Source organism: Letharia columbiana (assembly GCF_014066305.1).
Source record: "Letharia columbiana isolate WasteWater2 chromosome Unknown Sc0000005_s0, whole genome shotgun sequence".
Lineage (NCBI taxonomy): Eukaryota > Fungi > Ascomycota > Lecanoromycetes > Lecanorales > Parmeliaceae > Letharia > Letharia columbiana.
In genome coordinates this window covers 127,762-153,704 of record NW_023501041.1, presented here as the reverse complement: position 1 = coordinate 153,704, position 25,943 = coordinate 127,762, and the positions used below count along the sequence as shown (strand labels likewise).

The 25,943-nt window shown below is 43.7% G+C and overlaps 7 protein-coding genes across 7 annotated transcripts; 3 read left to right on the top strand and 4 right to left on the bottom strand.

The window, feature by feature from the left end:
• Positions 1 to 1,057: 1,057 nt before the first annotated feature.
• On the bottom strand, positions 1,058 to 1,306 carry HO173_002456 (uncharacterized protein; the record flags this gene model as incomplete). The annotated part of the gene is made up of 1 exon (XM_037304389.1): positions 1,058 to 1,306. One exon carries the CDS (start codon positions 1,304 to 1,306, stop codon positions 1,058 to 1,060), a length of 249 nt encoding a protein of 82 aa, XP_037168482.1.
• A 718-nt stretch (positions 1,307 to 2,024) lies between these two features.
• HO173_002455 (uncharacterized protein) lies at positions 2,025 to 2,675 on the bottom strand (the record flags this gene model as incomplete). The annotated part of the gene is made up of 1 exon (XM_037304388.1): positions 2,025 to 2,675. The coding sequence occupies one exon, from the start codon at positions 2,673 to 2,675 to the stop codon at positions 2,025 to 2,027; it is 651 nt and encodes a 216-aa protein (XP_037168481.1).
• Positions 2,676 to 3,660: 985 nt separating this feature from the next.
• On the top strand, positions 3,661 to 5,654 carry HO173_002454 (uncharacterized protein; the record flags this gene model as incomplete). The annotated part of the gene is made up of 5 exons (XM_037304387.1): positions 3,661 to 3,864; positions 3,933 to 4,706; positions 4,773 to 4,933; positions 4,989 to 5,379; positions 5,460 to 5,654. 5 exons carry the CDS (start codon positions 3,661 to 3,663, stop codon positions 5,652 to 5,654), a joined length of 1,725 nt encoding a protein of 574 aa, XP_037168480.1.
• A 2,197-nt stretch (positions 5,655 to 7,851) lies between these two features.
• On the bottom strand, positions 7,852 to 8,424 carry HO173_002453 (uncharacterized protein; the record flags this gene model as incomplete). Its single annotated transcript, XM_037304386.1, has 2 exons — positions 7,852 to 8,124; positions 8,419 to 8,424. 2 exons carry the CDS (start codon positions 8,422 to 8,424, stop codon positions 7,852 to 7,854), a joined length of 279 nt encoding a protein of 92 aa, XP_037168479.1.
• Positions 8,425 to 10,341: 1,917 nt separating this feature from the next.
• Positions 10,342 to 10,890, bottom strand: HO173_002452 (uncharacterized protein; the record flags this gene model as incomplete). The annotated part of the gene is made up of 2 exons (XM_037304385.1): positions 10,342 to 10,466; positions 10,695 to 10,890. The coding sequence occupies 2 exons, from the start codon at positions 10,888 to 10,890 to the stop codon at positions 10,342 to 10,344; spliced, it is 321 nt and encodes a 106-aa protein (XP_037168478.1).
• Positions 10,891 to 12,676: 1,786 nt separating this feature from the next.
• On the top strand, positions 12,677 to 13,906 carry HO173_002451 (uncharacterized protein; the record flags this gene model as incomplete). Its single annotated transcript, XM_037304384.1, has 2 exons — positions 12,677 to 13,044; positions 13,096 to 13,906. 2 exons carry the CDS (start codon positions 12,677 to 12,679, stop codon positions 13,904 to 13,906), a joined length of 1,179 nt encoding a protein of 392 aa, XP_037168477.1.
• A 9,237-nt stretch (positions 13,907 to 23,143) lies between these two features.
• Positions 23,144 to 25,607, top strand: HO173_002450 (uncharacterized protein; the record flags this gene model as incomplete). The annotated part of the gene is made up of 8 exons (XM_037304383.1): positions 23,144 to 23,213; positions 23,298 to 23,355; positions 23,508 to 23,682; positions 23,735 to 23,998; positions 24,067 to 24,468; positions 24,570 to 25,084; positions 25,185 to 25,287; positions 25,398 to 25,607. 8 exons carry the CDS (start codon positions 23,144 to 23,146, stop codon positions 25,605 to 25,607), a joined length of 1,797 nt encoding a protein of 598 aa, XP_037168476.1.
• Between the last annotated feature and the right edge of the window lie 336 nt (positions 25,608 to 25,943).

The following is a 25,943-nucleotide window of genomic DNA, read 5'->3' as shown; positions in this document are numbered from 1 at the left end:
TATTTTTCAGCAGCCAGCTTGGATCTCAGCGCGTCTGCCTCGTCGTACGCTTGCTGAAGGCCGTTCTTGAGGGTATAGGCACGGGAATTGCCTTGGATTGGCTCATGAGTGGAACAAGTCGTAGCCGCCGAGGCAGACTTAATAGTATCTGAAAGGCTTTTACGTCATCTCAGCCAAGAGCGACCAGCTGAACACTCATATGCAACAGTAAGGTAGCATCGTTGCGTCAGGGTCCACGCAAGGCAGAATCCGCTGTGGAAAGTTTGGCCCTGAAGAATCTACAAAAGGCACGGTCCTTTGTGGCGGTAGAATGTTGATTGTATTCTCTACATGTATGTAAGAACCTACCTTAGCTACTGCAGCAGAGAGGTATCGGAGATGCTAGCAAAAATACACACTCATTATCTCATACACACAGAGGTGCCCTCTTGCTTATTCCCCGCCTTGGAAGCCTCCACCATCGCCATGCAATCTCTACACATGCGTTCCACGTCGAATCGAGAAGACTCTCATGTTCTGCAGGACATATGAGTACTGGTTGGAAGGCATCCGCCGTAAGGTAGTCAAGATCGAATTCGGTTATGTTCACTGATACTCTTAGGATAACATAGCAAATCCGCATTTCAGCACGATCAAACGTAACTTACACACGTCACCTGGACCTCGAAGGATGTGAAGCACATTAATATCTGGGGGCCATGAAAATCTACACGCACTTGAAAGCAGCTTGGGACGATCTCATAGTGGCTTTCACGTCGCTCGACTGGGCGCCTGCGAAGATCGCACTTCGTCCAGTCTCATCGAAAACCCCACGTTCAACGCACAGCGCTTGTTGAAGGCCCACGACTATTGGTGTCTGCGGCGGGAAGCATCGAGTGTTGGGCCTAGGAAATACTTCGAGTTACTCCAATGTACGGCCTTAATCGAGGATCTCGACAATATGGACTTGGAGGCTCTGTTCGAGAACACCTTGGATGAGTCCAACGATTGCAACAAGCCCTCGTTCTACTTCGTCGCTACGGCGGAGGAGCCACACCTACGGCAATGCCTAGGTTTGTCAACTTTTCCTCTGTATCCCGGAGCTTGACTCTTCAGCACGGCCCGGGTGGTATTCGGTGCGCACTCGCCTTGTGCGCATGTATCCACAGACAAGAACCTCTTCGACGTCCGGATGTTGTGCGCGGAATATAGCAGTTCTCGGTATGGAATGACGTAGTAAGGTTGATGTGGCATAACGTTTGCCTGACGTATAAGGGAAGGGTGGAGCAGGACGGACATCGTTCAGCGTCATGAGTCGCACGAACATGGTGACGGGAACGAAAACGTTCAATTTGTAGGTCGAGTAGAATGATCATGCTGCGAATTTGAAGAGCGAGATATGAGTAAATGTACCTGCGCTTGAGGATGTATCGAATTTAGACGATTTGATATTTTGAAGTGGTTGAATAGGTTGAAAGTTTGACAGACCTGATCCTGCACGAACATGGGCGATAGGTTTTCTGCTCTTGTGTTATGCATCTGTCATACATGTAGATGACGATTAAACGGTTTGCTGGACCATTCGTGGCAATGGATAAAGGCGTTTGCTGTTTGAAGGTTGTGGGTGGCCTGAACCGTAACGGGCCATGCGCTTAGACTCATTAGCTGCGGACACGTTTTGTACACCAATCTGCCTAAGGTAGGTAGTTCTTAAATGTGTGTCCTGTTTCATCTCACGCAGCAGTAAAACTGTTTGACAACGCAGCATTGCGAAGCAGGACACGAGCTTCGAGTGAACATTCGCTATCTTATAACACTCGATTATGACTTTTACCATACATCATGGTATTCCTCTGATCTCTTTTCCCCCCAATAGCATCACTTGAGTTGCATGGATGATAATCTGGACGTCGTCCGCCGCTGAAAATGCTAACCTATCCATGACCTCCGCCAACGCCGACCCGGTCTCCCATATCATCAGACCCGCCCATTGCGCTGACCTATCACTGCATGCAAGAAAAAAGCCGGCTGTGATAGCCACGCCCTTACATCTCAAGTGGCGTCGTCGCACTCGCCCACCGCGACGCTGGCCTTCTGGAACTGTATGTGTCTGCTATGATGTGGTGTCGAGAAGGCATTAGTCGAAGATGTGCGCCAGGTCTGGCGTTCGACCGGTAAGTTGGCAACGGTGGTGGTGATGGTGAGATCTCTCTCGTGTACTGGGATGCGGATCGCTGGCTTGCTCTTTCGTGGTAGTCTGCTCTATCATAGTCCATCACATGATGATCTGCTCTTTGGTGGTGCTCTAGTCTTTGGTGGTGCTCTAGTCTTTGGTGACGCTCTGACCGTGGGTGATGCTCTGACCGTGGGTGATGCTCTGACCGTGGGTGATGCTCTGACCGTGGGTGATGCTCTGACCGTGGGTGATGCTCTACCCTTGGGTGATGCTCCGCTTCTTGCTGGTGATGATCTGGTTTGTGATGATGTTCCGATTCGTCATAATGATGTGTCTGGGGCCTCGGTTCGTACGAGTCGTGTAGTAAGAGCGGTTTCCTGGGGATTCTCGAGAGTTCTTTGTTGTTGGAGTTGGAGACACTAGGTCGGCTACAGCTGAAATATTCGAGGACAGGGCGGAGAGAATCGGTAGGGTCGACGACTTCTTTGCGCTTGGGATGTTTCGGGCGTACCCATGCCATTTCAACGAGCTTTCAGGAAGAGCAGAGATAGCTTGTTGATGTATTGAACTCGGTGTCGAAAGATATGGGTACTCGGAAGATAGGGAGATAGTCGCAAGTTCACAGGATTGTCCATGATGGCTGATGTGGTGGTTTGTTATCCAGCCTCTACTTTTTCTCGTCGAGATGGCTGGGGAGGCTGGTAGCGGAAAGGCGTTCCGCTTTTGCTTGGCACTGGCTTGGCGTTGGCCAGATACTTGACAACAACAAACCAACTTTTCAGAGCCTGAAGGCGGCTGTCGGAGTTTGCAGCTTAGCATAATTATTATCACTGGCAGCGAGGTCGATATCCTTAAAGCAAATGCGATGGAATCCCACACATGTCTCTTGTCGCTCTGCGCCTCGGAGACCACAGCGTTGGGTTCCAAGTCTGGACGACGTTCACTGACAGTCTTGCATCTTCTAGACAACAACGGAGAAAGGCAAGCTATACTTCCCGGTCATGATCAAGCTTTTGACACCAACGAATAAACGATTGCCGGAAGCCTTGCGGATTGCTTCGCGGTATCCTCAGTCTTTCCCTGGAGAATTAGTTGAGGTGGGAACAAGAGCTCAAAAGTCTCTATCATGACTAGCAGTCAATGCATTGCAGTCATGAGTCGACGTCTCTTCACAGCTTTGCTAATCATTAAGCCGGATGGCTTGCAGAATGCTTGAGGGTAAAACCTACCCTGAGACTACTTCTTCAAGTATACAGCTCTTGGCATTCACTCTGTTTGATCTTGAACTTGTCTTTCAGATCTCCGTCTCTTTCAGTGAAAGGCAAACCGAAGAGTTGCTTTCGAACGTCCGTCTAGATTTCAGCTACCTTCCTATTCCGGACCTGCAGTGACCCTGCATACCTACCCCTCATACTTCTTGGCGTGGTGGTACTTCTACAATGTTGCAGGCTTTTCCTGCTTTCTTTTCAATGCTTTTCAGCCGCGAATCTAGTAATTGTGACAAGATGTATCTATTGAACTTCTATTTGGGCTTGGCGTTGGCCTTTGGCCCATTAACATTATGCTGGACTCCTTCCGCGGCTGCGCACAAACGCGGCGGTGAGCAACAAGAAGTGAAAGACAAGCTAGGAGCAGTCGCTTCGGAGAGCACGGTCTGCAGCAACGTTGGTATCGATCTTATCAAGGATGGTGGAAATGCTGCAGATGCTGTATGTCCAGAATAATTGCGCTAGAAGGTACTTTGGACTTGCTAACCGGGCCGCCTTAAATTTCGCAGTTGGTGGGCACGGTGTTCTGCATAGGGGTAATCGGGATGTACCACAGCGGACTTGGAGGTGGCGGCTTCATGATCGTACGCGGCAGCAATGGCTCCTACGAGTTCATCGATTTCCGTGAGAAAGCTCCCGCTGCAGCATTCACCAACATGTACAACAACGACACAGACTTGTCTCTTTATGGAGGCCTTGCGAGCGGTGTACCTGGCGAGCTTCGCGGCCTCGAATACTTGCACAAACACTATGGCAAACTACCCTGGGCGCACGTCATGGGACCAGCCATCAATGTCGCGCGTAATGGCTTCACAGTCACCCAAGATCTGGTCGATTATGAGGAAGAAGCTATTGGAAGTGGACCTAATTTCTTGGCTGAGAACCCAAATTTTGCTATTGACTTTGCACCAAATGGAACACTACTCGGTCTGAATGAGACCATCACAAGGCAGCGCTATGCAGACACCCTTGAGACCATCTCGAAAAGAGGCGCTGACGCTTTCTACACCGGGCCTATTGCGAATGCTACCATTCAGGCGTTGAAAGCCGCTAATGGGATGATGACGCTTGAGGATCTAAAAAACTACACTGTGGCCATACGGAAGCCCGCCCAAATTACATACCGAGATTACAAGCTTACGGCGTGCTCTGCGCCATCATCAGGCACAGTCGCCCTGTCGGTCATGAAGACCATTGAGGGCTATAGTGAGATTGGTGAGGCTGCGACCCTGAACCTTAGTACTCATCGTCTCGATGAGGCAATCAGGTTTGCCTATGGGGAGGTGAGTAGCTGTGCTTTCTCCTTAACACCTCAGTAGGATCTCAAATATTGACACCAATTCGAATAGCGAGCGTACCTGGGAGATCCATTATTCGTTCCAGGCGTTGACGAATATCAGCAAGAAATGCTCAACGAGACCACTGCTGAGACGGTGAGGAGTAGAATCTCGGACTTTCACACCCTAAACGTCTCTGCGTATGATCCTACTGGGTTGGAATCCCCCACAACGTAGGTATTATTCCTCCTGTGCTTCGCCTCTGGTGATCTGATCTATGACGTCCAGGCATGGAACCTCCCACATCGTCACAGCCGATGCCTCTGGTATGGCCGTCTCGCTGACCACAACCGTAAACCTACTTTTCGGCAGCCAGCTTGTAGTGCCCGAAACCGGCGTGATTATGAACAATGAGATGAACGACTTCTCAATCCCTAATCAATCGAATGCTTTCGGCTACGCGCCCTCGCCTGCCAATTTCATAGAGCCGGGCAAAAGGCCGCTATCTTCCATCTCCCCGACTATCGTTGAATATCTCGAGAACGGCACGCTTTATTTTGTCATCGGCTCTGCGGGCGGAAGTCGTATCATCACTGCAACAGTACAGAACCTTTGGCATGTCCTTGATCAGAACGAGACGGTCAAGGAAAGTTTGGCGGAACCGAGACTCCACGATCAGGCACGTACCTTGATTTCGCTCCTTCTCGCAACAATCGTGATCATCGCAAGAGTCGTTACTGATATTTGAGACTCTCGTAGCTAATACCAAACACCGTATCATTCGAGTACGCTTATAACAACGAAACCACAGCTTTCATGAAAAGCCTTGGGCACAACGTTACATGGGTGGCTCCTGGTCTGTCGACTGCCCAAGGCTTGCGAAGGTTGCCGAATGGCACGTTCGAAGCCGCGGGAGAGCCAAGGCAGCATAATTCGGGTGGATTTGCTATATGAAATTGATCTAGCCACGCGAGATGGTGCAGGTAGTGGGTATCACGGATTCCATAGATCAAAGAGGAAGAGGAAGCGGAAGGTGCGTAGAGCGCTACTCAACTTAGTATAAAAAGCGCAGTCATGCTAGCTCATGTTATCTAGTAGCTTCAGGCTTTGCACCATATATATAAAAAATAAGGGCAGTACTCTCGAGAACATTCCCACCGTTCCCACCATCTCGGCATATCCTCGTCTATCATAAGATCCGATGGATCCCAGAGCTAAACAAAAAGATGGCCACAGAATACCAACACCTCGTGCAACCCCATACGGTATGCACCTCTTGCTGTCTTAGAAAATCACAACCTGCCTTCCCCCTTCCTTCCTCCCTTCCCTCTCGCCCATCTCCCTCCCCCCTTCCCTTCTCCACCACCTCAAACTCCATCGGCCTCTCCTCCAAGCAAAAAACCCATACCCACCAACCGCCGCGGCCCACGCCTCTCCCCCACCAACTCTCCAACCAACCCTCCAGCATCCGCAACCTTACACCCCCCTCATCCAGACATTCATCCATCCTCCACACCGTACCCTATCCGTACGCAGCCGGAAGACTTTACGCCTCCGCTCCACTTTCCCGCTCGCGAATACTCTAAATCTTACCGCATCCGCACCGCACCGCATCGCAACCGCCACGCCACGCTCTGGAACCCTCATGGGCCCCAGCCAGGGGTTTGTACGTGACGGGAGTCCAGAGCGAGCTGCTCCCGACGCCGCGGTCGGTCGTATACAGTGCTGCAGCTTTTCCCCGCGGCCGAAGCGGCGTGGGTTGCAGATGCGGCTTGAGGGGCTGCCTGTTGCGCGCGAAGCTGATTTGTGGGCGACGTTTGGGCGGCGGGTTGAGGTGGGGTGGGAGTTGGGGATTGGGATTGGGATGGGGATGGGGATGGGGATGGGGATGGGGATGGGGGGGTAGGGGTTTGGTGGCTGGGGTTGAGAAGGAGGGGAGTGGGTGCGATGGGGGGAGGCTTTGGGGTGGATGGGGTTGTGGGTGTGGAGGGTGGGGAGGGAGGTGAGGGAGGTGCAATATGAGGAGTTCTGGGCGATGTGGACGTCGCGGTTGTTTGTCTGAAGAACGGGCGGTGGTCCTTTCGCAGTCGTGGGATCATAAACCTGGTCACTACTATCGTGGACGGCGAGGGAATGTTTGGGTCCGGCTCGACGCATGGTGCTACTCCGGCCTATGTTGTTCGGTGTTGTGAGAAGGCGCTGGTTGGAGTGAAGTATATGTGAGGGGAAGCGGCCGCTGAACAGGCTTGAAAGGTGGTTTGAAAAGATTGGCCTCGTGATCGGTAGGGGTGAAGGAAACTTCGGGAAGGGGGTTATGGAATGGTTGCAGGATCGGCGCAGTTCAAGTGCAGCTCCCCTGAGAGAGAGAGCACGGACTGTGGAATGAACAACGCTTTTGAAGGCTGTGTCCAGAAAGCATATGTTAATGACTATGTATAGCAGGCATGAGAGATGTTGGATGTGCCAACTTTCTCAGATCAAATGTTCTCTTTTCCTCTTTTCCCCAACGATTTCATCCACTGAAGCGACCTACTACGCACTTCGTCCGCTAATTCTGCAGCAGCAGAGCTCATGAAAATTTCCATAAACTGTCACGGCGTGATGCACGTCTGATCTCACCGCGGCCTCCAATATTGTATCATTGATTAGGGACGTTTACGTTGTAGCTTCTATACTATCTCAGTATTCGCCTCAAACCACTCTTCATAGTCCGTCACATCTCCATCCTTCCACTTCGTCGCCGGAATTTAGAAATGAGTAGTGATGGCGCCGAGAATATTGCAAACGAATGGATGCACAAAACGCTGGACAAGCCGATCCCTGTAGGCCCGCTGAGGTAGTTGAAAGGTAGGGCGGAGAGTATGGCGCCTAATTTACCGGTCGCGGCGCTGATGCCATGACCGAAGGCGCGTACGCGCACTGGGAAGACTTCGGCAGGGATGATGAAGGTGGCGGCGGCGTTGGGGCCGAAGATGAAAAACACTGTGTGAGATGTTGGGCGCTGGTAGCTTGGGGAGCGGAGGATTGGGTATCTGACCGATACCGAGACATAAAAACTTCCCGCCTATGCCCAGGTGTTTGTAGTCGCCTGCATTGACAGCGAACATCAACACAACGATCAAGAATCCTTGCATTTTTATCCATCTTCGTCCTAATTTGTCGCTTCAACGAAGAAGATTGTGAAGAGATACCCAGGCACGTAGCCGGCTATGGCGATCATCAAGTTGCCGATAGCATTCCTCTTCAACACGTCGTACTCGTTGGCTCCCTGGGAGACCCCAAACTCCGTAAGAATCACAGATTGATTCAGGTTGACCCTGTAGAACGCCACATCCAGCAGGAACCAGCATGACATGGGCCCCAGCAGAGTCTTCAGATGCCTCCATTCGCTGAAATACACGAAGAAGACGTCGAGTCTAGCTCTCTAGCCTTGAGCCTCAACTTGAGCTCGCGCAGCATCTATTTCCTCCTGAAGTCCACAGCAGAGATGTGCGGCATCCTCCAGAGCCAAAACATTTCCGGAGAAGACACGGAGCGGTTAGGAGGAGGCCTGGTTCAAAGAATGGTACTAGACCGCCACACCTGATCCTCCATTGAAATTTCATGTGCAACAATAGAAGAAATTCAAGTGACAAACTTGGTACTCTGTAAAGTAGCAGGAAGGGAAAGTAGAAGCAACAAAAGGTCTCCAAGGGACACCGAGACCACAGATGCCTACCGGCATGCTTGGACCACACGTTGGAATTCCTAGATAGGCAACGTGGGAGGGTCAAGCTACATACTAGCAATGGTTGTCAGCTGCATGTCCTTCTAGCCAAAAGAGCAGGTGTTTCAACAAAAGGCACCATATTCTCAAATGGCGTGGCAAGTCAAGTTTAAGCATCAAAGGGCAAGCGACGGCATCATCAACGGCACGTGGTAATAGGGTTGTGACGCAGTTCCATTGATCAACGTGGACCTCATTTTTAAGAAGCTTCCCTCGTCCTTTCCGTTCCGGTGCTCTCAAGACAGACACGCGCTTTAGCATCTGCCAGACCGGTCGAAAATTGTGGCAGAACGGCGTCCTGTTAGAATGGACGCCCTACTTAGGCCATAGGGAAAAACCCTGCGGCGGAGATCGAAGATGAACTTTATTGAAAGCCATCAACTACGGAAGTTGAAAGGAGCAGAGAACACGCGGAGTGTGGAGATGAACCTTCCAGGGAGTCACTTCCGCGTGTGGCGGTGCCTCGCCAGCTGCAAGTGACAGCAGTGTGAGCGACGACACCCAGACCTAGCCTCTCACAGGTTCCGAAACAGCAACGGTAGCTCCTGATATGTGTGCACCCCCAACAGTCCGTGTAGTGTCTTGCGGTATTTCATCCCTACTCCTGCGCTCTTTTCCAGGCGTGTTGTCTGTTGTGAGAAGCTGCAGACGGGAGCAATACCTGCGCGCAATCGCAAGGACCACTGCACAAAGGGTTTCGTGCCAGGTATCATAGTGTAGAAAGGTGCGACCGTGACTTGTTCAGATGACTTGCTTCAACGGATGAGGTGCGATATCCGTGTCGGATATTGAATTGTAGCAGGCCGTACGATGCTGAGAAAGGCTGGTGCATGCGACAGAATCAGCTCGGGCCTTCAAGGAAAAGAAGCATGCTCACATTCACAAAGCATTCAGCATAACAACCTTGCGGTTCTGTGGCCAACCTAACACATACTCAGGGTGAAGCTACCTGGAACTTCAACCTCCAAGCTTCGGCAGCCGGCAACGAGATCATCACGAAAATGGCGCAGATAGTAGTCTTGATGCCCATGCTGGAAGGAATGAATGGAAGTGTGTGGCCACTGTCATGGCAATGTGAAGATTGGGTTGTAGAACAGCTCAGGCTGGCTCTGCACCCCGTTGTGCGTTCTCACTGTGTCGTGGCATTTTAGTGCACGTCTTAGCTGCCAGCACCCTAAAGCAGATTGCTGCAAGCGGACACGCATTGCAGGAATGATTCGTAGAGTACTGTGTTGTATACGAGCCTCGACGCAAGTATTCAAGAACAGAGAGAGACGAAGGCCCCCTTACCCCGGAGATGGTGTTTCTCAAAGCCAAGCGTTGTAGGGCTGATCTACACTAGCACCACTAACGTGACACAAGTCTCAGTGAATTTGCCACTGCACTGCCCTGCTTCGATACTCCCTGTCTCTTTACGAGGCCTTTAGTATGAACGTTCAGCCGCTTATACGTAGTCTGGCGTTCGTATCAAACTCTGTGTGCGAGTTGATGCTACCTGGTTTGGCTCAAGCAGGATCAGTGGTGCCTACTCATGGAGTCTTGACAAATGCCGCCTGAGTCCCAACATCATGATATCAACGAGCAGACCTTCATGTATCCCCTGCCGTCGATTACTCGACACTATGACTTGCAAACCCTTCTTCGTCTCAAAGCTTAGGGAGCCAAAGCAGCAATCGTCCTCAGCCACACAGATCTGGACGACCTACCTAGGCTTGGACCCACGGGCGCCCCGACCTCCTGGAGGACGTTTCATGTGTATGGTATGCCGCAGGTAGCGAAACGCCCGAAGGCTGTTCGAGGAAGTATCTATCAAGGATTCCAAACGACAACTGCTCGACATACTGTATGGCTGTGGACCACTCAAGACGCATATTCTCATATCCTATCTACCCTGCCTAATCTAACCAGCGAACCGGAAAACCGCATTCGTGCATCATGAATAAGCATGTGGGCGTCTTTGTCATCTAGGAACAGCCCATCCGCCGTGCAATTCACCAATTCTACTTGTTAGTTACCCACAGAACGTCCAACAGCATGGATTTCCATAGTTCGCGAATGCACCTGTAATTTAGCAATTGTGCAGACTCCGGACCCTGCATATACTGCCACAGTAAATAGCTTTTTCAAGACCTATGCTCTAATTGACAATGAGCCAAGTCTCCCATGAATATATCTTGCGAATCAAATTCAGGCCCAGCTCGGCAGAAACACTGTTGACGTGTACTCACCTTTTCCCAATGGCTTCGATTTTCCCATCATGTCTTTGATGTCCTTTGTGTTAGTCTGATATGAAGTCGAGATCCATTTTGCGGACCGTGATGAAGGCTTCGCAACCTGTAGCAGGAAACCAGCGCCCTGGTTCAGGATGCATTCCGGTGCAAGGATGTTTGCGGCTGTTATGCCTTCGTCATTGCATAATATCATGAGAAATTCAGCGCATCGTTCTTTGTAAGTCGCTAGGTTACCAACGAGCATCATTCAACGTTGCAGTGACGTTGTGAGGCGGAGTAGACATTGGAGTCGGAACAATTCGCGAAACGCATCGGTCTTTCGGAGTGTAGACTGGAGTCCGAAAGGGCGCTTTAGCGGTCATCAATCTAATTGCTCTAGAAAAAAGGAACAGTCGACCATTGCTCACTGATGCTTCTGTTCCGAGCCCTTTTCCTCAACGTCTGAGGATCCTTGGCTCGCTTCGGATAATTGTACTACAGACAAAGCTCCTACCTCGCTCAGGGAAATGAGCTGGGTGCGTGGCGTGGTGTACAAACCAGATACTGTCAGCGTTTGGTAAATCAAGGTAAATTCATGTTTGCTACCATCGAGCCTGGGATGTTTGCGATTAATTAATCAATGTGGCAGTGAATGTTTTGGAGTACGAAAAGGCGGTGCAGAAAAAGAGGGAATGACCTTCTGATAAAGCAGTTGCTTGAAATCCATGTCTTCTAGTCTTGGCGACATGGGGCTCCCACTAGGATACACGTTGCTAAAAAGGACCCCCTTGAGGCGATCGTGCCGAGGTACTCAAGATTAATAGGCAACTCGCTCCGACAGCAATGCTTGAATGATCCTCACAACATTCCAACCTCGATCGATTCGGAATGCTAGCCGCACCCGATGCTTGATGTTTGACGTTTCAAACTTTCAAACGATTAATCGTATGGGAACACGCTAGCTACTGCTGGGCCTCACGATGATCTCCTCAAAATGGACCACCTTGCGAGACTTGGACACTCAACAATATCAATACCTGAGCTAATAGCCGCACCGATTTCCGATGTTTAAAGTTGCAAACGAGCAAGCACTGCTGGGCCTCAAAGTAACTTCCCCAGAACGGAACAGCTTGCGAGCTTTGGAGGTCTTACAACGTCGATCTCTGGAGAGTGCAGACCACAGTCACTAGACAGGGGAGAATAGTGATCTTGATACTGACCTGAATCCAACAGCTTCCCAGTCTCTGCGCATTGTCGTCTCTGCTTTCACACTGTCGGCAATACTTCTACTTCTCTATTCTATTTCATGGTTAGAGGCTATGATGGAGACCCGTTTAGAGGCAGGAACAAGCTTCAAATGATTTGGTGGCGGAATAATAAGGTCGGCTATACAATGTTCTAATCTTGCCTAAAGTGGTAACAACAGACAATCAGAACACAAAAGCCAACGAAAACTTCACGCCAGGACAAGCTGTGAATATTGTGGAGTCATAACCTTAGCAACTTATTTGGAATTTCCAACGTGTGGTATACCATGTCAAACATCGCTGCAGATCCAAGAACGTCTCGCGTTTGCGCCGCAATATCGCTGCGGGGCGGCATCCACGAATGCGAGATGGACGGTTAAAAAAACGCCTGAACATCAAGCCATCCATGGATCTTGCTGAGCCCTTTCACTCCCCGTTTCATCTCCAACCATATGTACAATTCACGGCTTGGCATTGAACCATCACCAGCGTAAGGAAGCACGCGATACTTGATATTTTCTACCACAATATGTCGAGGCCAGGGAGGCTACCACACTGTCTTATTAGACATCATGAGAATCAGACTTCGTGACTCCCAAATTAGCAGTGCAAATGTTTGATGCAGAGTCCACGGCTGCCCATAGCGGCGACGGCAAATGTCTAGAGCAGGAATAAAGCCGGACTTTGATAACGTCTTGGACGTCTCTTAGCGGTCACCTACAGGTTACGTGACCCTGAGCCACTGTACGTACGATGTCCATCGTGCAGCCAGCGATACCTCCACCGCAGCTTCACCTCCCGCATTCGCCCCATACTGTCACTGTCTCTATCATCAATACAACCAGTCATATATCTCAAATACGATCTTCTCTTTTCCTTCGTCCAACCTATTCAGGACACGAGGTCATGGACATTGCGGCCTTTGCATTCCTGATCGAGCACAACGGGCAAAAGCTACTCTTCGACCTAGGTATACGGAAAGACTGGGAGGTCAGTAGTCCACCTACCCTTGCTGACCCGATGAAGCTTGGGGGTTGGAAGGTTGAGGTCGAGAAGAATGTATCCGAAATCTTGCAAGACAACGGAACAAGCTTAAGTAGTATCGACGCTATCATTTGGAGGTACGTCTACAATCGGAGTTTCCAAGCAAGCTACGCTGATAGAGTTGCTAGTCATCACCATATTGCCCACACTGGCGATCCCTCGACATTCCCACCCAAGACCTCGTTGGTCGTTGGCCCAGGCTTCAAGAGGCTATTCACCCCTTCCTATCCTGATGACGAGACCTCTCCCGTCCTCGAGTCTGCTTACGCTGGTCGTGAAGTCCGAGAAGTCTCCTTCAGGGGAGGCTTCAAACTAGGCCGCTTTCCTGCACTGGATTACTTTGGGGACGGCTCTTTCTATCTTCTTGCATCTCCCGGACACGAGTTTGGCCATATGTGCGGGCTGGCCCGTACCACCTCTTCTTTCGCAATGCAGCCCCAGCATCTGGCTGGAAGGGATACGTTCATCTTCATGGGAGGCGACATTGCACATCACGGCGGCGAGTTCCGTCCTAGCGTCTACCGTCCTCTACCTTCACTTCTGCCAGACTTCCCGCTTTTTGCTCCATCGTTTTCGTCGGCAGTCATGCCGCCTTGCCCTGGTGAGCTTCTGGCAACAATCCACTGCGCTCAATCAGCTACAGAGCCTTTCTACACTTCGAATTGCGCCGAGGACCAAGACAAGGCGATCGAAAGCATACGGAGGATGATGGAGTTTGATGCCCGCGATACCGTTTTTGTGGTGCTTGCTCACGACGCTACGCTCCTGAGCGTGATTGATTGCTACCCGGCTACTGCCAATGACTGGTATGCCAAGGAGTGGGCGAAGAAGAGCAGGTGGCTCTTCTTGAATGATTTTGAGGATGACGTCAAGGAGTATGTGAGAAACAAGAAAGCTCGAGAGTATGAGTTCGACGAGAAGTCGTTGTGGATGAATTGAATGATGGATGCATCCACGGACTTGCCATTGAACGATTTGGGATTAGGTGTACAAGGCCCGCTTTTCACTTACAAAATCTCACTCGCTGACATGACGAGGTCACACCAGAAAGTAAAGAATTCAATCCACCCTATGCTCTGCTTTGCATCAATCGCTCGTGACAAAGAAGTCTAACCCTATAATGGGTTGAACAGATGCGTCTTTGATCCAACCACATTTTGCACTATACATTACAAAGAACGGCTGCTGTCCTTAGCAGACCTCGGAGTTTGCAGCGGTACAATGTGTGCCTAGACAGCCTCTCATTCTTATGGCACTGACGAGTCTTCGAAAAGAAATTTGTTGATGCTGATGGGGGCTCAGGGGATAAGAATGCCGTTTCTCACTAGGCCACGTTTGGTTTGGCATATTTTCAATTCAGCGATGAAATAAAATTCTGCCTCCCGCCACCATGATAGATTTAGCATCCGTGGAAAACCCAGACGCGCTTACAATCATGAAAATGATGGTAACTGTCAGAATATCAGGTATGGTAGAATAAGTAGTGTGTTGATTGCATAAATTATTCTATCTCAGAACTCCCCTAGGCCAGTATTTATACCCCTCACAAATTAGGTGATTATTCCAACAGGTGGCTAAAAGGAGGCTGAGAACCTTATTTCGACACTCCCCTATAACCTACCTTCCCTAGCCCAATCAAAAACATGATGCTATATAGAAAAATAATGTTATACTCTCCCTAGTACCTTTCTTACTATCTATTACCTTTCTTACTACCCTTTCTAATGCTACCGATAAGCCTTTCTAATCGTTATCGATAAGTCTATTCTAATTATTATTAATAAGCCTTTCTAGATCGTTATCGATAGGTCTATTCTAAATCATCATCGATAAGCCTTCCTAGTCGTTATAAGTTAATAAATACTTTCTTTTTATCTAGTACCTCTTAATCCTACTGCTATAACTCGTTCTATTTCCGCTTTTAAGATCTTTTCTTAATAATTCATCTTTCTTATAGCTATTTCGAGGCTAATTCCGAGTATAACTTTTAATAGATATTCGCTTTATAATTCTTTTTATAACGAAGATATATTATATCGTTATCGATAGCCTTTTCGCTAGAAGTTCTCTTACTCGAATATCTTATTATTATAATTAATCTTATCTCTATAATATTAATATCTAAAGTCTTTTTATATCTCTCTTTCTCTAGTAATATATTTCTTACTTTATTAATAGTTATTCTCGATATTATAGCTTAAATCTTAATAAAATATTAAAATTATTTTAAAAAAATTATATCGAGATATAGAAGAGTTTACTTATCGTCGTTAAGAATTATATTAATATCGCGAATACGCTTCTCGAGCGTCTTAATTTAAGTAAGCTAGTAGGTTATAAAGTCGAAATCTTTATATTAAAGCGAGTAATACTCCCGGGTTAATCGTATAAATTTAATATTATCTTTCGAGATATAGATATTAATTAAAAAGATTATTATAAGATAATTATTATTAAAAGCGTTAGTCTAAAGTTTTTACTTAATAAGATTACTTATAGTAAAGATAATAAGATCTATAGCCTCTATTACTAAATTACGCTATTTAACTTAAGCCGTAATTAATTTATTAAGATCCGAGATCTCTTATATATAGTTTTAGAGCTTTTTACCTCTAAAAAGAGTTTTAATATTAATAAGTTATTTAGAGTAGTTATTATTCGTAAGCTAACGAATAGGTGACTTAAATGTAGAGGTTTCGGGGTCCATGACTGGCTAGAATAGATATGGAATAGCGGTGGTATCCTAAGCGTCAAGCCCGGGCTTATAACCTATTAGAATATTAGGTATGTGATATATAGCTTGCATAAATTATTCTATCTCAGAGCTCCCCTGGGCCAGTATTTGTACCCCTCACAAATTAGGTGGTTGTTCCAACAGGTGGCTGGGAGGAGGCTGGGAACCTTATTTCGACATGGTTTGCAATCATAAGAGTACTGCTTCCATGCCAACCTTTGATAAGATACTGGCGGGCTAGCCTTGGCTCCACTTGGAACAGGGGAGAGGGCTCCATCTTCCCCACGACTTATACCCTGATTTCTCCGAGCTTGGGATGCTCATGATCAATGTGGACAAGCATGGAAGCTTCGACAAGCCCCCTCTCAGTTCTCTAGTCCAGTTGACACCCAAAGAAGTGGGCCAGCTGTGAGCTTGGATTCTTTCCCTCATGACATGGCCAGCGATAGGAGTGAGTCTTCTGAAAGCCAACAGACCGGATCCCGCCACTAGTGATTGGATAGCAGTCTATAAACTGCTGTCAGGGAGCAATTCTTACTACTGAGAGAGAGTCTGAAGATATAGTAGTATACGAAAGAATGCCTCTTCAGTACTTCGCCTTTCTCAAAAGGCATTGAACATACCTAGCGTTTGTGGAATATTGCTGCGAATCTACTTCCGGAGGATGAATGTAAGTGCCTTTCACTCCTGTATGATCTCTGGGGATGTTGCTTGTAGAACTAAAGAGTCTTGATTTGTGAGGAACCCGCAATCGCCACGACGTGCAAGTCTTCATGCGATGAGCAGTAACATGGTAGAGTAATGGTGGGTGACTCGGACAGTACAGCTCTAGCTTACATGATTCGCATCTGTCGCAGCAGTGAGAGCCTTGGATGTTCTCTTTGGGCCACAACATGTTCCACTTGCACAGAGTATCTTTGGCTAATTGCTAGTACGCAGCGCAGTGGCAAACTATCTCTAGACTACATCTCCTGCCGGTGATGGTTAGCGTTGGAACGACTCAACACTCGCTACCACTAGTACTCATTCGGTCTAGTCATAGATATATAAAGGCATTCTCTGTACATAAATATCCTTCTTCCTTAGATATCATTAAGACTACCACATTTAATAATAGATCTTATTATAGTAGTAATTATATACCCAGATATTTATTAATACTAATTAGTATACTTTAATACTAGTATACAGATTAGTAAGGCTATACTCTTAAAGAAAGTCTATCTCGATATCGCCGCGGTACTTTACACGGTTCTATATTACTCAATCGATTCCGCTTATTATAACAATTCGATCGAATAGAACTATAATTTCTACTTCTACAATTCCTACAACCCCTATCCAATAGAGAAAATACCTAAAAAATATCAAATATCATTAAGCTTCACACTATATTAACACATAACACATACTCAAAATAGACTTCAAGAATAAGAAATCTAATTCTTTAGAGACATCGTTAGGTATTAAGCGTGAGTTAGAGGAACTACTAGAAGTTAAGTTATTAGATATTAAAGAGAAGCTTAAGAAATTCGTTCGTTAGAGGGTATAACAATATATAAGATATAAATTTAAAATACTCTCTAACGTCTTTATTAACGACTTTACTCTATATATTAAAGAGGATTTCGAGGTTCTTAATAAGAACGTTATTATTAGTTTACGAGATTATTTATAAGTTAATAAAGCCTATATTAAGAAAGAAAGAGAACTCTTAATAATTAAAGAATTAGTAGACGTAATTAAGAAAGAGATCTCATAGTTATTAAACGACGAAGATCGTCTCTTATTAAAACCATCTTATTACTATCCTCAATAACCATTTTAATTAATATAGAAATAATAGCCTTATCGACCGAAGAATACTATTTCTCTCCCCCCGCAACCGCCTTATTAATCGGAGAATTCTATCTTAATTCTCTCTCTAATACCAGCTTACGATCTAAATTATCGAGTCTTATATCTACTACCCTCGTCTTATTAAGTTATTTAAAACTTCGATATCGAATAAAACTATAGCCATAGCAAGGAACTTACTACCCTGGCCAAATTATATACTATCGAGGAGAAGTACGATGGGAGTCTTATCGAGAGTCTCAGCTACAAATTCATAATTTTTATAAATCTTTATAAGAGAGCCGAGATCCCCTAATAGATTCTTTAAATAGTATTCTTAATTATACTAAAATCTATAGCATTAAAGTACTATTACTCTGGTTGTTAAGGGATTAACCTTACTATTTAATAACTCTTTAATCGATTTTAGAGCTATTTCGAGAGAGAAGAATATCGTCGCCTTATACTTCGTAAGTAGAATAGTATTAGCCTAAGAGGCTTACTTCGAGCTAGTCCTAAAAAGAATAAAGGGATTATCTTTAATAAGATAATTTAATAACTTCGTTAAACTCAAAGAGGGCTAGACTACGAATTTCAGTTAGATATAATACTTCGAAATAAGATAGTTACCTCTTACAGCAATATTTCTACATATAATATTATAATTCTATAATAAACGACTATAGTTATCGAGTTAATTAATAATATTTATACTATAATCGAGAATTACGAAGAAGCTATAAAGACTAAGAGATTTAAGCTATTTAAGTTTATAATATACTTTACTAATCGAAAGTATTATATTAATTAACCTTTAAATCAGCCTTTAAATCAAAATAATTATAATAAACTATCTTCGAAAATAAACGATTTTTAAAAGTACTATATCTATGAAAAGATACGCTATTAATTAATTAAGTATATTAATAAGAAACGTTAGAAGTCTTGAAATAAGTTTACTAAGCGGTTTACCGGCTTAATTAATAAGCGATATAACTTCTATATTTAAGAGTTTAAAGGTTAGAAAGATAAGATCGAGGATTTCGAGGCCTTAACTCTCGACGTTTAAGAAACCGACTTAGAAGAAGCTGAAAACTTTATTATAATTACTTCTATAGTTATATCGAACTAAGTCTAAGCACGTTATTTAGAGCTTTTTAGTTATTTTATATACTATAATATTATTAAGTCTAATAGCTTTCTTACTATTAGCCGATATATCTTAAAGTAATTTTATAATATTATACTAGATATCGAAGTTATATATATATTTATTACTAGATATAATTAAGTAAAAGTCTATATAAGAGAATTTAATATATAATTAAATATTATTACTAGTAGTATTATTATCTAATTTAAGATTAAAATATTATTATTAATTAGAAAACTTATAGTAGATTCGTCTATTAGTCGAGTCGATTTCCACGTAATATAAATTAATACCTTATTTTTACTATATATTTAAGATATAAATAGACTAGGGATTTATCTAAATAATCTTAAAAATTAAGTTATTTTAAGAAATAAATCTATAATCTTAATTATTCGCTTTTACGAATATCTATTCTTAATATAGAGTCTTATATTAGTTAATTATCTAATCGATATCGAGTTATATTAACTATATCGTCGATTTAATTATCTCTTAGTTAATAGACTTATCTATACTCTAAAGAAAGCTAACTATAACGACTTCGAATACCGTTATATACTTAAACAAATCACCGAGTTCTATATACTCTATTAAAAGTACTCTCGATCTTTAAATCGTTTTAAATTCTTATTTAAGAATAAGAATAATATCTATTTTAATTATATAATTATTATCGATATTCTCTATATTAACGATAACTTAGTTCTATAAGTTATTAATAAAAGAACTTTATTTTAAGCCGTCTAATAATTAACGAATATAACTATCTCTTATATATAGAATATACTTAGACTATACTAAATAGACGTATATGTTAAATCTTTAAACGTTATTATCCACGACGCTGAAATTAATTTTAATAATATCGAGTTTAGATAAAACGCTAGAACTCTAAGTATTTAAATAAAATGCGTATTAGTTAAGGCCGCTAATTCTATCGGCCTAATAGAACGATATTATACTTTATTAAGATGAGTCTATTCGATAATTACTACGGAACTAGAGAATTAAAGTATTAAGAAGGAGATTCGTCTATAAATAACTATTAAGGCTATTAACGATATAGCCGGATATAATAGCCTCGTTCTCATATTATTAGTTTTTGGAATCTATTCTCATATCGCAAATAACGATATACTTACTTTATCTACTATCGAGAGGGTAAAAGCTATTAATATAGTAATAATCGAAATTATAAAATTTCACGCTAAGAGATAGGTTAATAACGTCTTATATTAGCGAAACGGCCCTTAGACGATAAGAATATATAATACTTTAATTAATTTCCCGGTATTAGTCTAAAGAACGTATTAAAAGAAGTAAACCGAATTATATAAATTGCTAACTACTTCTCGAGAGATATATATCATCAAATTATTAAATAGTCTTACTGATTTTCGAGTTACTATTATTAAGCTATATTTAAAAGAAATAGATACTCTAATCGAGTCTCTTAAGTCCTTTAAATAAGAATCTCCATAGTTAGATAATACTCAATACGAAAATAATAATAATAAAGATTATTAAGACTTTTCTTAAAACGCTTTACTACGTTATAACCCTCCTCGACGTTAATATATTCTTATCTATTTTCGAAACTCTATTAATATTACAATTTATATATCTAAGTTTATATTATAATTACCTTTATCGAACTTTTAGATATCTCGATAAAAAGAATTTAGTAAACTATTTAAAAAGAATATATTTAAGATTATAAAGATTGAAGATATCCCCGCAGAAGTATAGATATTTAATAATCGTTTTATAGATTAAATTAAGAATAAGAATATTAAGAAAGCCTTCGAGAAGTCGCGACTAGTAGTATAAGTATTTAATAACTCAAAAAAGTATAAGATTCTTACTTAGACCCCTACTATTTAATAAGCTAATTAACGACTTATTATCGCTCTATTATTAGCTATCTCATAGCTATCTCTATATCTACGCGATATTACTTAGATATATATATAATCTTAATCTAAATTAGCTAGAGATATCTTTATTTTAGTCTTAATTAAAATAGAATTATTATCGAGAATAATACTCCGTATTATTCTCCCCCTCTATAAAATTGCTAAGTTCGATATCTATTAGTTTTAGATATATTATAAATATTATATAGAGAAGCTAGAAATAACCTCGTCTATATTTAATACTTATTTATTATTTAATAACGATATAATAGTAATTATTAGCTTATAAATCGATAACTCTCTTATCGCCGATACTATCGAGTTTATAGATATAAAATTACAAGAACTATACGCCGCTGAACTACTCGCTAAGCTATTCGAGAGACTTACTTCGAAATAACCTCTCGAATTTAATAAATTTATTATTACTCTTAAGAATAATATAAGAATTAGCTAACTTAGATAAGCGAAGAAGATTTAATTATTTATAATATCGTTTACGAAAGAATAGTATATCGCTTAACGAGTATAAGAAGTATATATCGCTACTATATTATAGCTATAAGCGATATTCGCTTTATTATATATCGTCTAGATTATAGAATCTATATACGAGGATACTTAGTATCTAAATCGCTATCTTTTATAATAAATAAAAGAAAGAGATTTTATATTCGTTAAGTTAGATATAACGTCTCTAAGAATTATAGTTTTTATAAATTCGTTATTCGCTAATAATAAAGATCTTTCTTTTTAAATCGGCTATATAATAGCCTTAGCTAACGCTTAGAATAAGGTTAATATTATTTATTAGTAATCGATTAAATATCGCCGAGTTATTAGAAGCGTATTAGCCTTCGAACTTTATATATTATCTCTAAGATTCGACGTTATAATTATTATAAAATTCACTCTAAATTAAATCTTCTCTATTACTCTCTAGAGAAAAATATCTCTCTCTATATATATAGACTCGAAATCTTTATATAAATATCTTATTAAGTTAGAGATAATATAAGAGAAAAGATTAATAATAGATATTCTATATCTAAAATAGTTATATAAATAATAAGAGATTATCGAGATTCTATAAATTAGAGAAGATAAGAATCTAGCTAATTTAATAATAAAGGATAAGAAATATAATATATTATAACGTCTAATAAATACGAATTATCTAGAATTAGATCTAGAAGACTAGATGAAAAGATAAGATATTAATACTAACTAATATTTTTTTTTTTTTTTTTTTTTTTTTTATTTTTTTTTTTTTTTTTTTAAATAAATTTTTTTTTTTTTATTATTTAAAAAAAAAAAAAATAATATAAATTTTTTTTTTTTTTTTTTTTTTTTTTTTTTTAAAATTTTTTTTTTTTTTTTTTTTTTTTTTTTTTTTTTTTTTTTTTTTTTTTTTTTTTTTTTTTTTTTTTTTTTTTTTTTTTTTTTTTTTTTTTTTTTTTTTTTTTTTTTTTTTTTTTTTTTTTATTTTTTTTTGGGGGGGGGTTTTCTAAAATTTTTTGGGGGGGCGTGGGGTTTTTTCCCAACCCCCCCCCTCTCACACTAAATTTTGCTTCACCCAAGGGAGACCATCCAACCGATAGGGCAAGAATTTATGTACAATGCGGGAAAGGTGCCTGTCATTAGCGGACATGTGGTTCGAAATCTGGAGAGACAAGACGACAAGACCGTGTCTAAGGGTATGTCTCTGTATGGTATGGCGCGCAGAAATTCCATCCGTTCCTCGTAAGACTTGGAGATATTGTTTAGGGCTGACGTGAATATCTTCAGTGATTCATGATCCATGATCATGTACGAATGGAGCCTTTTTGGGTCTCATACATCTGAAATCTTCCGCAGCAGGCAGAGCCCGGCTAAGCGTCGTGGAAGATGAGGAGCAACGGCAGCAGACCCCATCGATTCCCTTGCTAAAGGCACATGCCCGTCATTGAGGTCATCAAAGCCCCGACTTGTATTGACCTGTGCGCAAAGCAAGTATTTATTGATGTTACTGGGGTTTTCGATTGTGCGCTAGGCTCGATAAGTCAGAGGCCCGCAGATCATGCCGCTATCGCTCATGCACGCTTCGGCTTCGGTCAATCACAACCAACGCCCGCTGCTTTCTTAGGGCGTCTGACATCAACTTGGACCTTTTATGATTCGCTCTTCTTGCTTGACAGCGGCTACTTGTCAGGATGAGATCGGGCCAGATCGGGTTTGTCTCTTTCTGCTCTGCTTTGGTTCCTGAATTCATGGCACTTCCTCTAGTCTACCCGTATATCACGCAGATGCAGAGAATTTTTTCCTGATCAAGCAATTCCATATAAGCGTAAAGAAGGTATGGAGATGTTCGGCTCGGTCTAGACAGAAGCTCTTGTGTCTTATTGGCAATCATATCGTCATGGTAGATCGGCCATATCTCGCGTCTTCGCCGCGGTGAGTTGAGACTTGGCATTGTTTATGTATCTGACCTGGTTCCCTGGGTTTTCACTTTCGCTCTTCACGCATCTCGCATTTTATCGACACCTTTCGTAACCATGACTGTTGCTACCGTCTTACTGCAAGCCACCTCCTTACTTTCCAGCCTGTCGCAGCTACGCACCAATGGTAAATATCTGTGCTTGCCTTTTCAGGTTATCTGCGTACTTCTAGCTTCTAGAGAGACGCTGTGCTTACAGTCGTATCCTAAAGGTGCTTCCAACCTCGGAACCTTCGAAGCACCAAAGCTACCAGCGTTTCTCGAAAACAAGTGAGTCGCTATGCTGCACCGTTCTCCAGAACTTCTAGAACCTCATTGTGATACTACTATGCTGTCTTCTGTAGCGTCGCAGGTCTTGCATTTTGTTCTCACTCTCGCGCTGTCTCTACTGTAAAAACGGTCTGGTTCTAATATGTTGATAGTCCTATAATCAACGGCTTTCCATGGGGCGCGAAAGGCGCTTCGACTGCAGATCCCTACACCGGCGCCGCCGATACGGGTGTTACTCGCTCATATGATTTCACAATAGCTAGGGGAACTGTAAGTCCCGATGGATACCAGAAAAACATGCTCCTGATCAATGGCCAATACCCAGGGGTAAGCATTCCATCTTCTCAACGAGCTCAACCACTCACGGCTCAATCTCAAGCCTTTGATCGAAGCCAATTGGGGAGATACCATTCAAGTCACCGTGAACAATGCCATCTCCGGGCCGGCCGAAGGTACCGCCATGCATTGGCATGGTCTCAACCAGCTGAACACGGAATGGGCAGACGGCGTTCCAGGTGTTTCGATGTGCCCAGTACCGCCTGGTGGGAGTTTCACACACACTTTCAAAGCCACTCCATATGGCAGTACTTTCTACCACTCGCATTACTCCTCTCAATACGCTGATGGCCTTTGGGGCCCAATTGTAAGCTCCAAGTTCACATTGTGTACCTATCATTGCGACAAGTATGGTCAATGTTAACATACATTTAGGTGATACACGGACCCAAAAACTACCCCTACGACATCGACCTGGGCCCAGTGACACTCAACGACTATTACCACAAAGGCTACTTCACCGTTTTGGAAGGCGTCATGGGAACCGACCTCTCAGACGAAAGCCTCGTTCGACCAGCATCTGACAACAACTTGATCAACGGCAAGATGGACTTTGCATGTGGTAACAGCACTGGCAACAGTACCATGGGCACCTGCGTCAATAATGCTGGCTTGTCCAAGTTCAGCTTCACTAGTGGCAAAAAGCATAGGCTGAGGTTGATCAACACTGGTATCGCTGCTATCCAGAAATTCAGTATAGATAACCACAACATGACCGTCATCGCTAATGACTTCATCCCTATCGTACCGTATGAGACTACAATTGTAACACTAGGCGTAAGCACCCTTCCTTAGCATGTCCACCCTCGTCTCCAAACACACAGACAAAAACACAGACAAACACAGAAACACACACACTGAATGCTTACAATCTACAGGTCGGCCAACGCACCGACATCGTCGTCGAAGCAACCGGCGATCCTACCGATGTCGTCTGGATGCGCTCACACATCACGTCCGGCGCCTGCACCGAACCCGCCAATCAGCCCCTAGCTCTCGCAGTCATCTACTACGAAGACGCAAACACAAAATCCGCCCCAGGCAACGCCTCGGTCGCGCAAATAGACACCACGCCCGCCTGTCTGAATGACCCTCTCTCTGATACCGAGCCAATGTATCCCATCGCAGCCGCTGGTACCAACACCACAGTCACCCTGAACGTCGCCGTCGCGGTCAATTCCACAGGCCACATTGTCTGGACTATCAATGATAGTGCGTTTGAAGCGGATTGGAATAATCCCATACTGCTACTGGCAAAGAGTGGCAATACCAGTTATCCGGCGGTCGATGCGGATTGGAACGTTTATAACATGGGGACAAACAAGACTGTGAGGTTTATTGTCAATAATACGAGTCCCACGAGTCATCCGTGGCATTTGCACGGGCACGAGATGTGAGTCTGGGTTTTTCTCTCGCTACGGGGATGATGATGTGCTTGTGTCGGTTGTGGTTTGGAAGGAGGGATAGTTGCTGACTCTCCACTGTGCTGGCAGGCAAGTCCTATCCGTCGGACTGGGCGCATGGGGCGGTGCCATCACTAACCCTAGCAACCCCCAGCGCCGCGACGTACAGATCGTACCCGCGAATGGCTATGCTGTACGTCCCTCTCTTTCCTTTCCCTCTATCCCTTCTCACCCATTCCCTACCCAGTGCACCCACCCAGGCGAAAACGCACTCATTGACCCAACCCTCTCTTTTTCGTACAGGTCTTCCAATGGCAACAAGACAACCCCGGCGTCTGGCCCTTCCACTGTCATATCGCCTGGCACGTCTCGGGCGGTCTTTATGCTAATATCATGGAGCGACCGGCTGATATCAAAAATGTGCTCATTCCGTCGACGACGTATCAGAATTGTAGGGATTGGGCTGATTATTCGGGTGGGAATCTGCTGCCGCAGATTGATTCGGGGTTGTAAGGAGGTTGAAAAATGTATATTGGCTTGATGGGAGTACAAATCGCTTTGTAGAAAGGGACAAGGAATAATGGCAGATACTGAAGAACATATATTGTCAATGGGACTGTACAAATCATCTTAGGTCTCGTGTACAGTGTACTTGATATCTTCATGGCGTGATCATTGTCTTTCACCTCCATCTGCGATAGCATTAGCAAGTGATCAAACTTGTTCTGGTGCTTGGTCTGTCTTCCGTCAACATAAGTAGTATAGTTTGAAATTACACGAGCTTTATCATCCGGCTTTAAACCAAACACGGGAGATACTCGTAGCCATTGGCGCATCGCGCTACCGGCG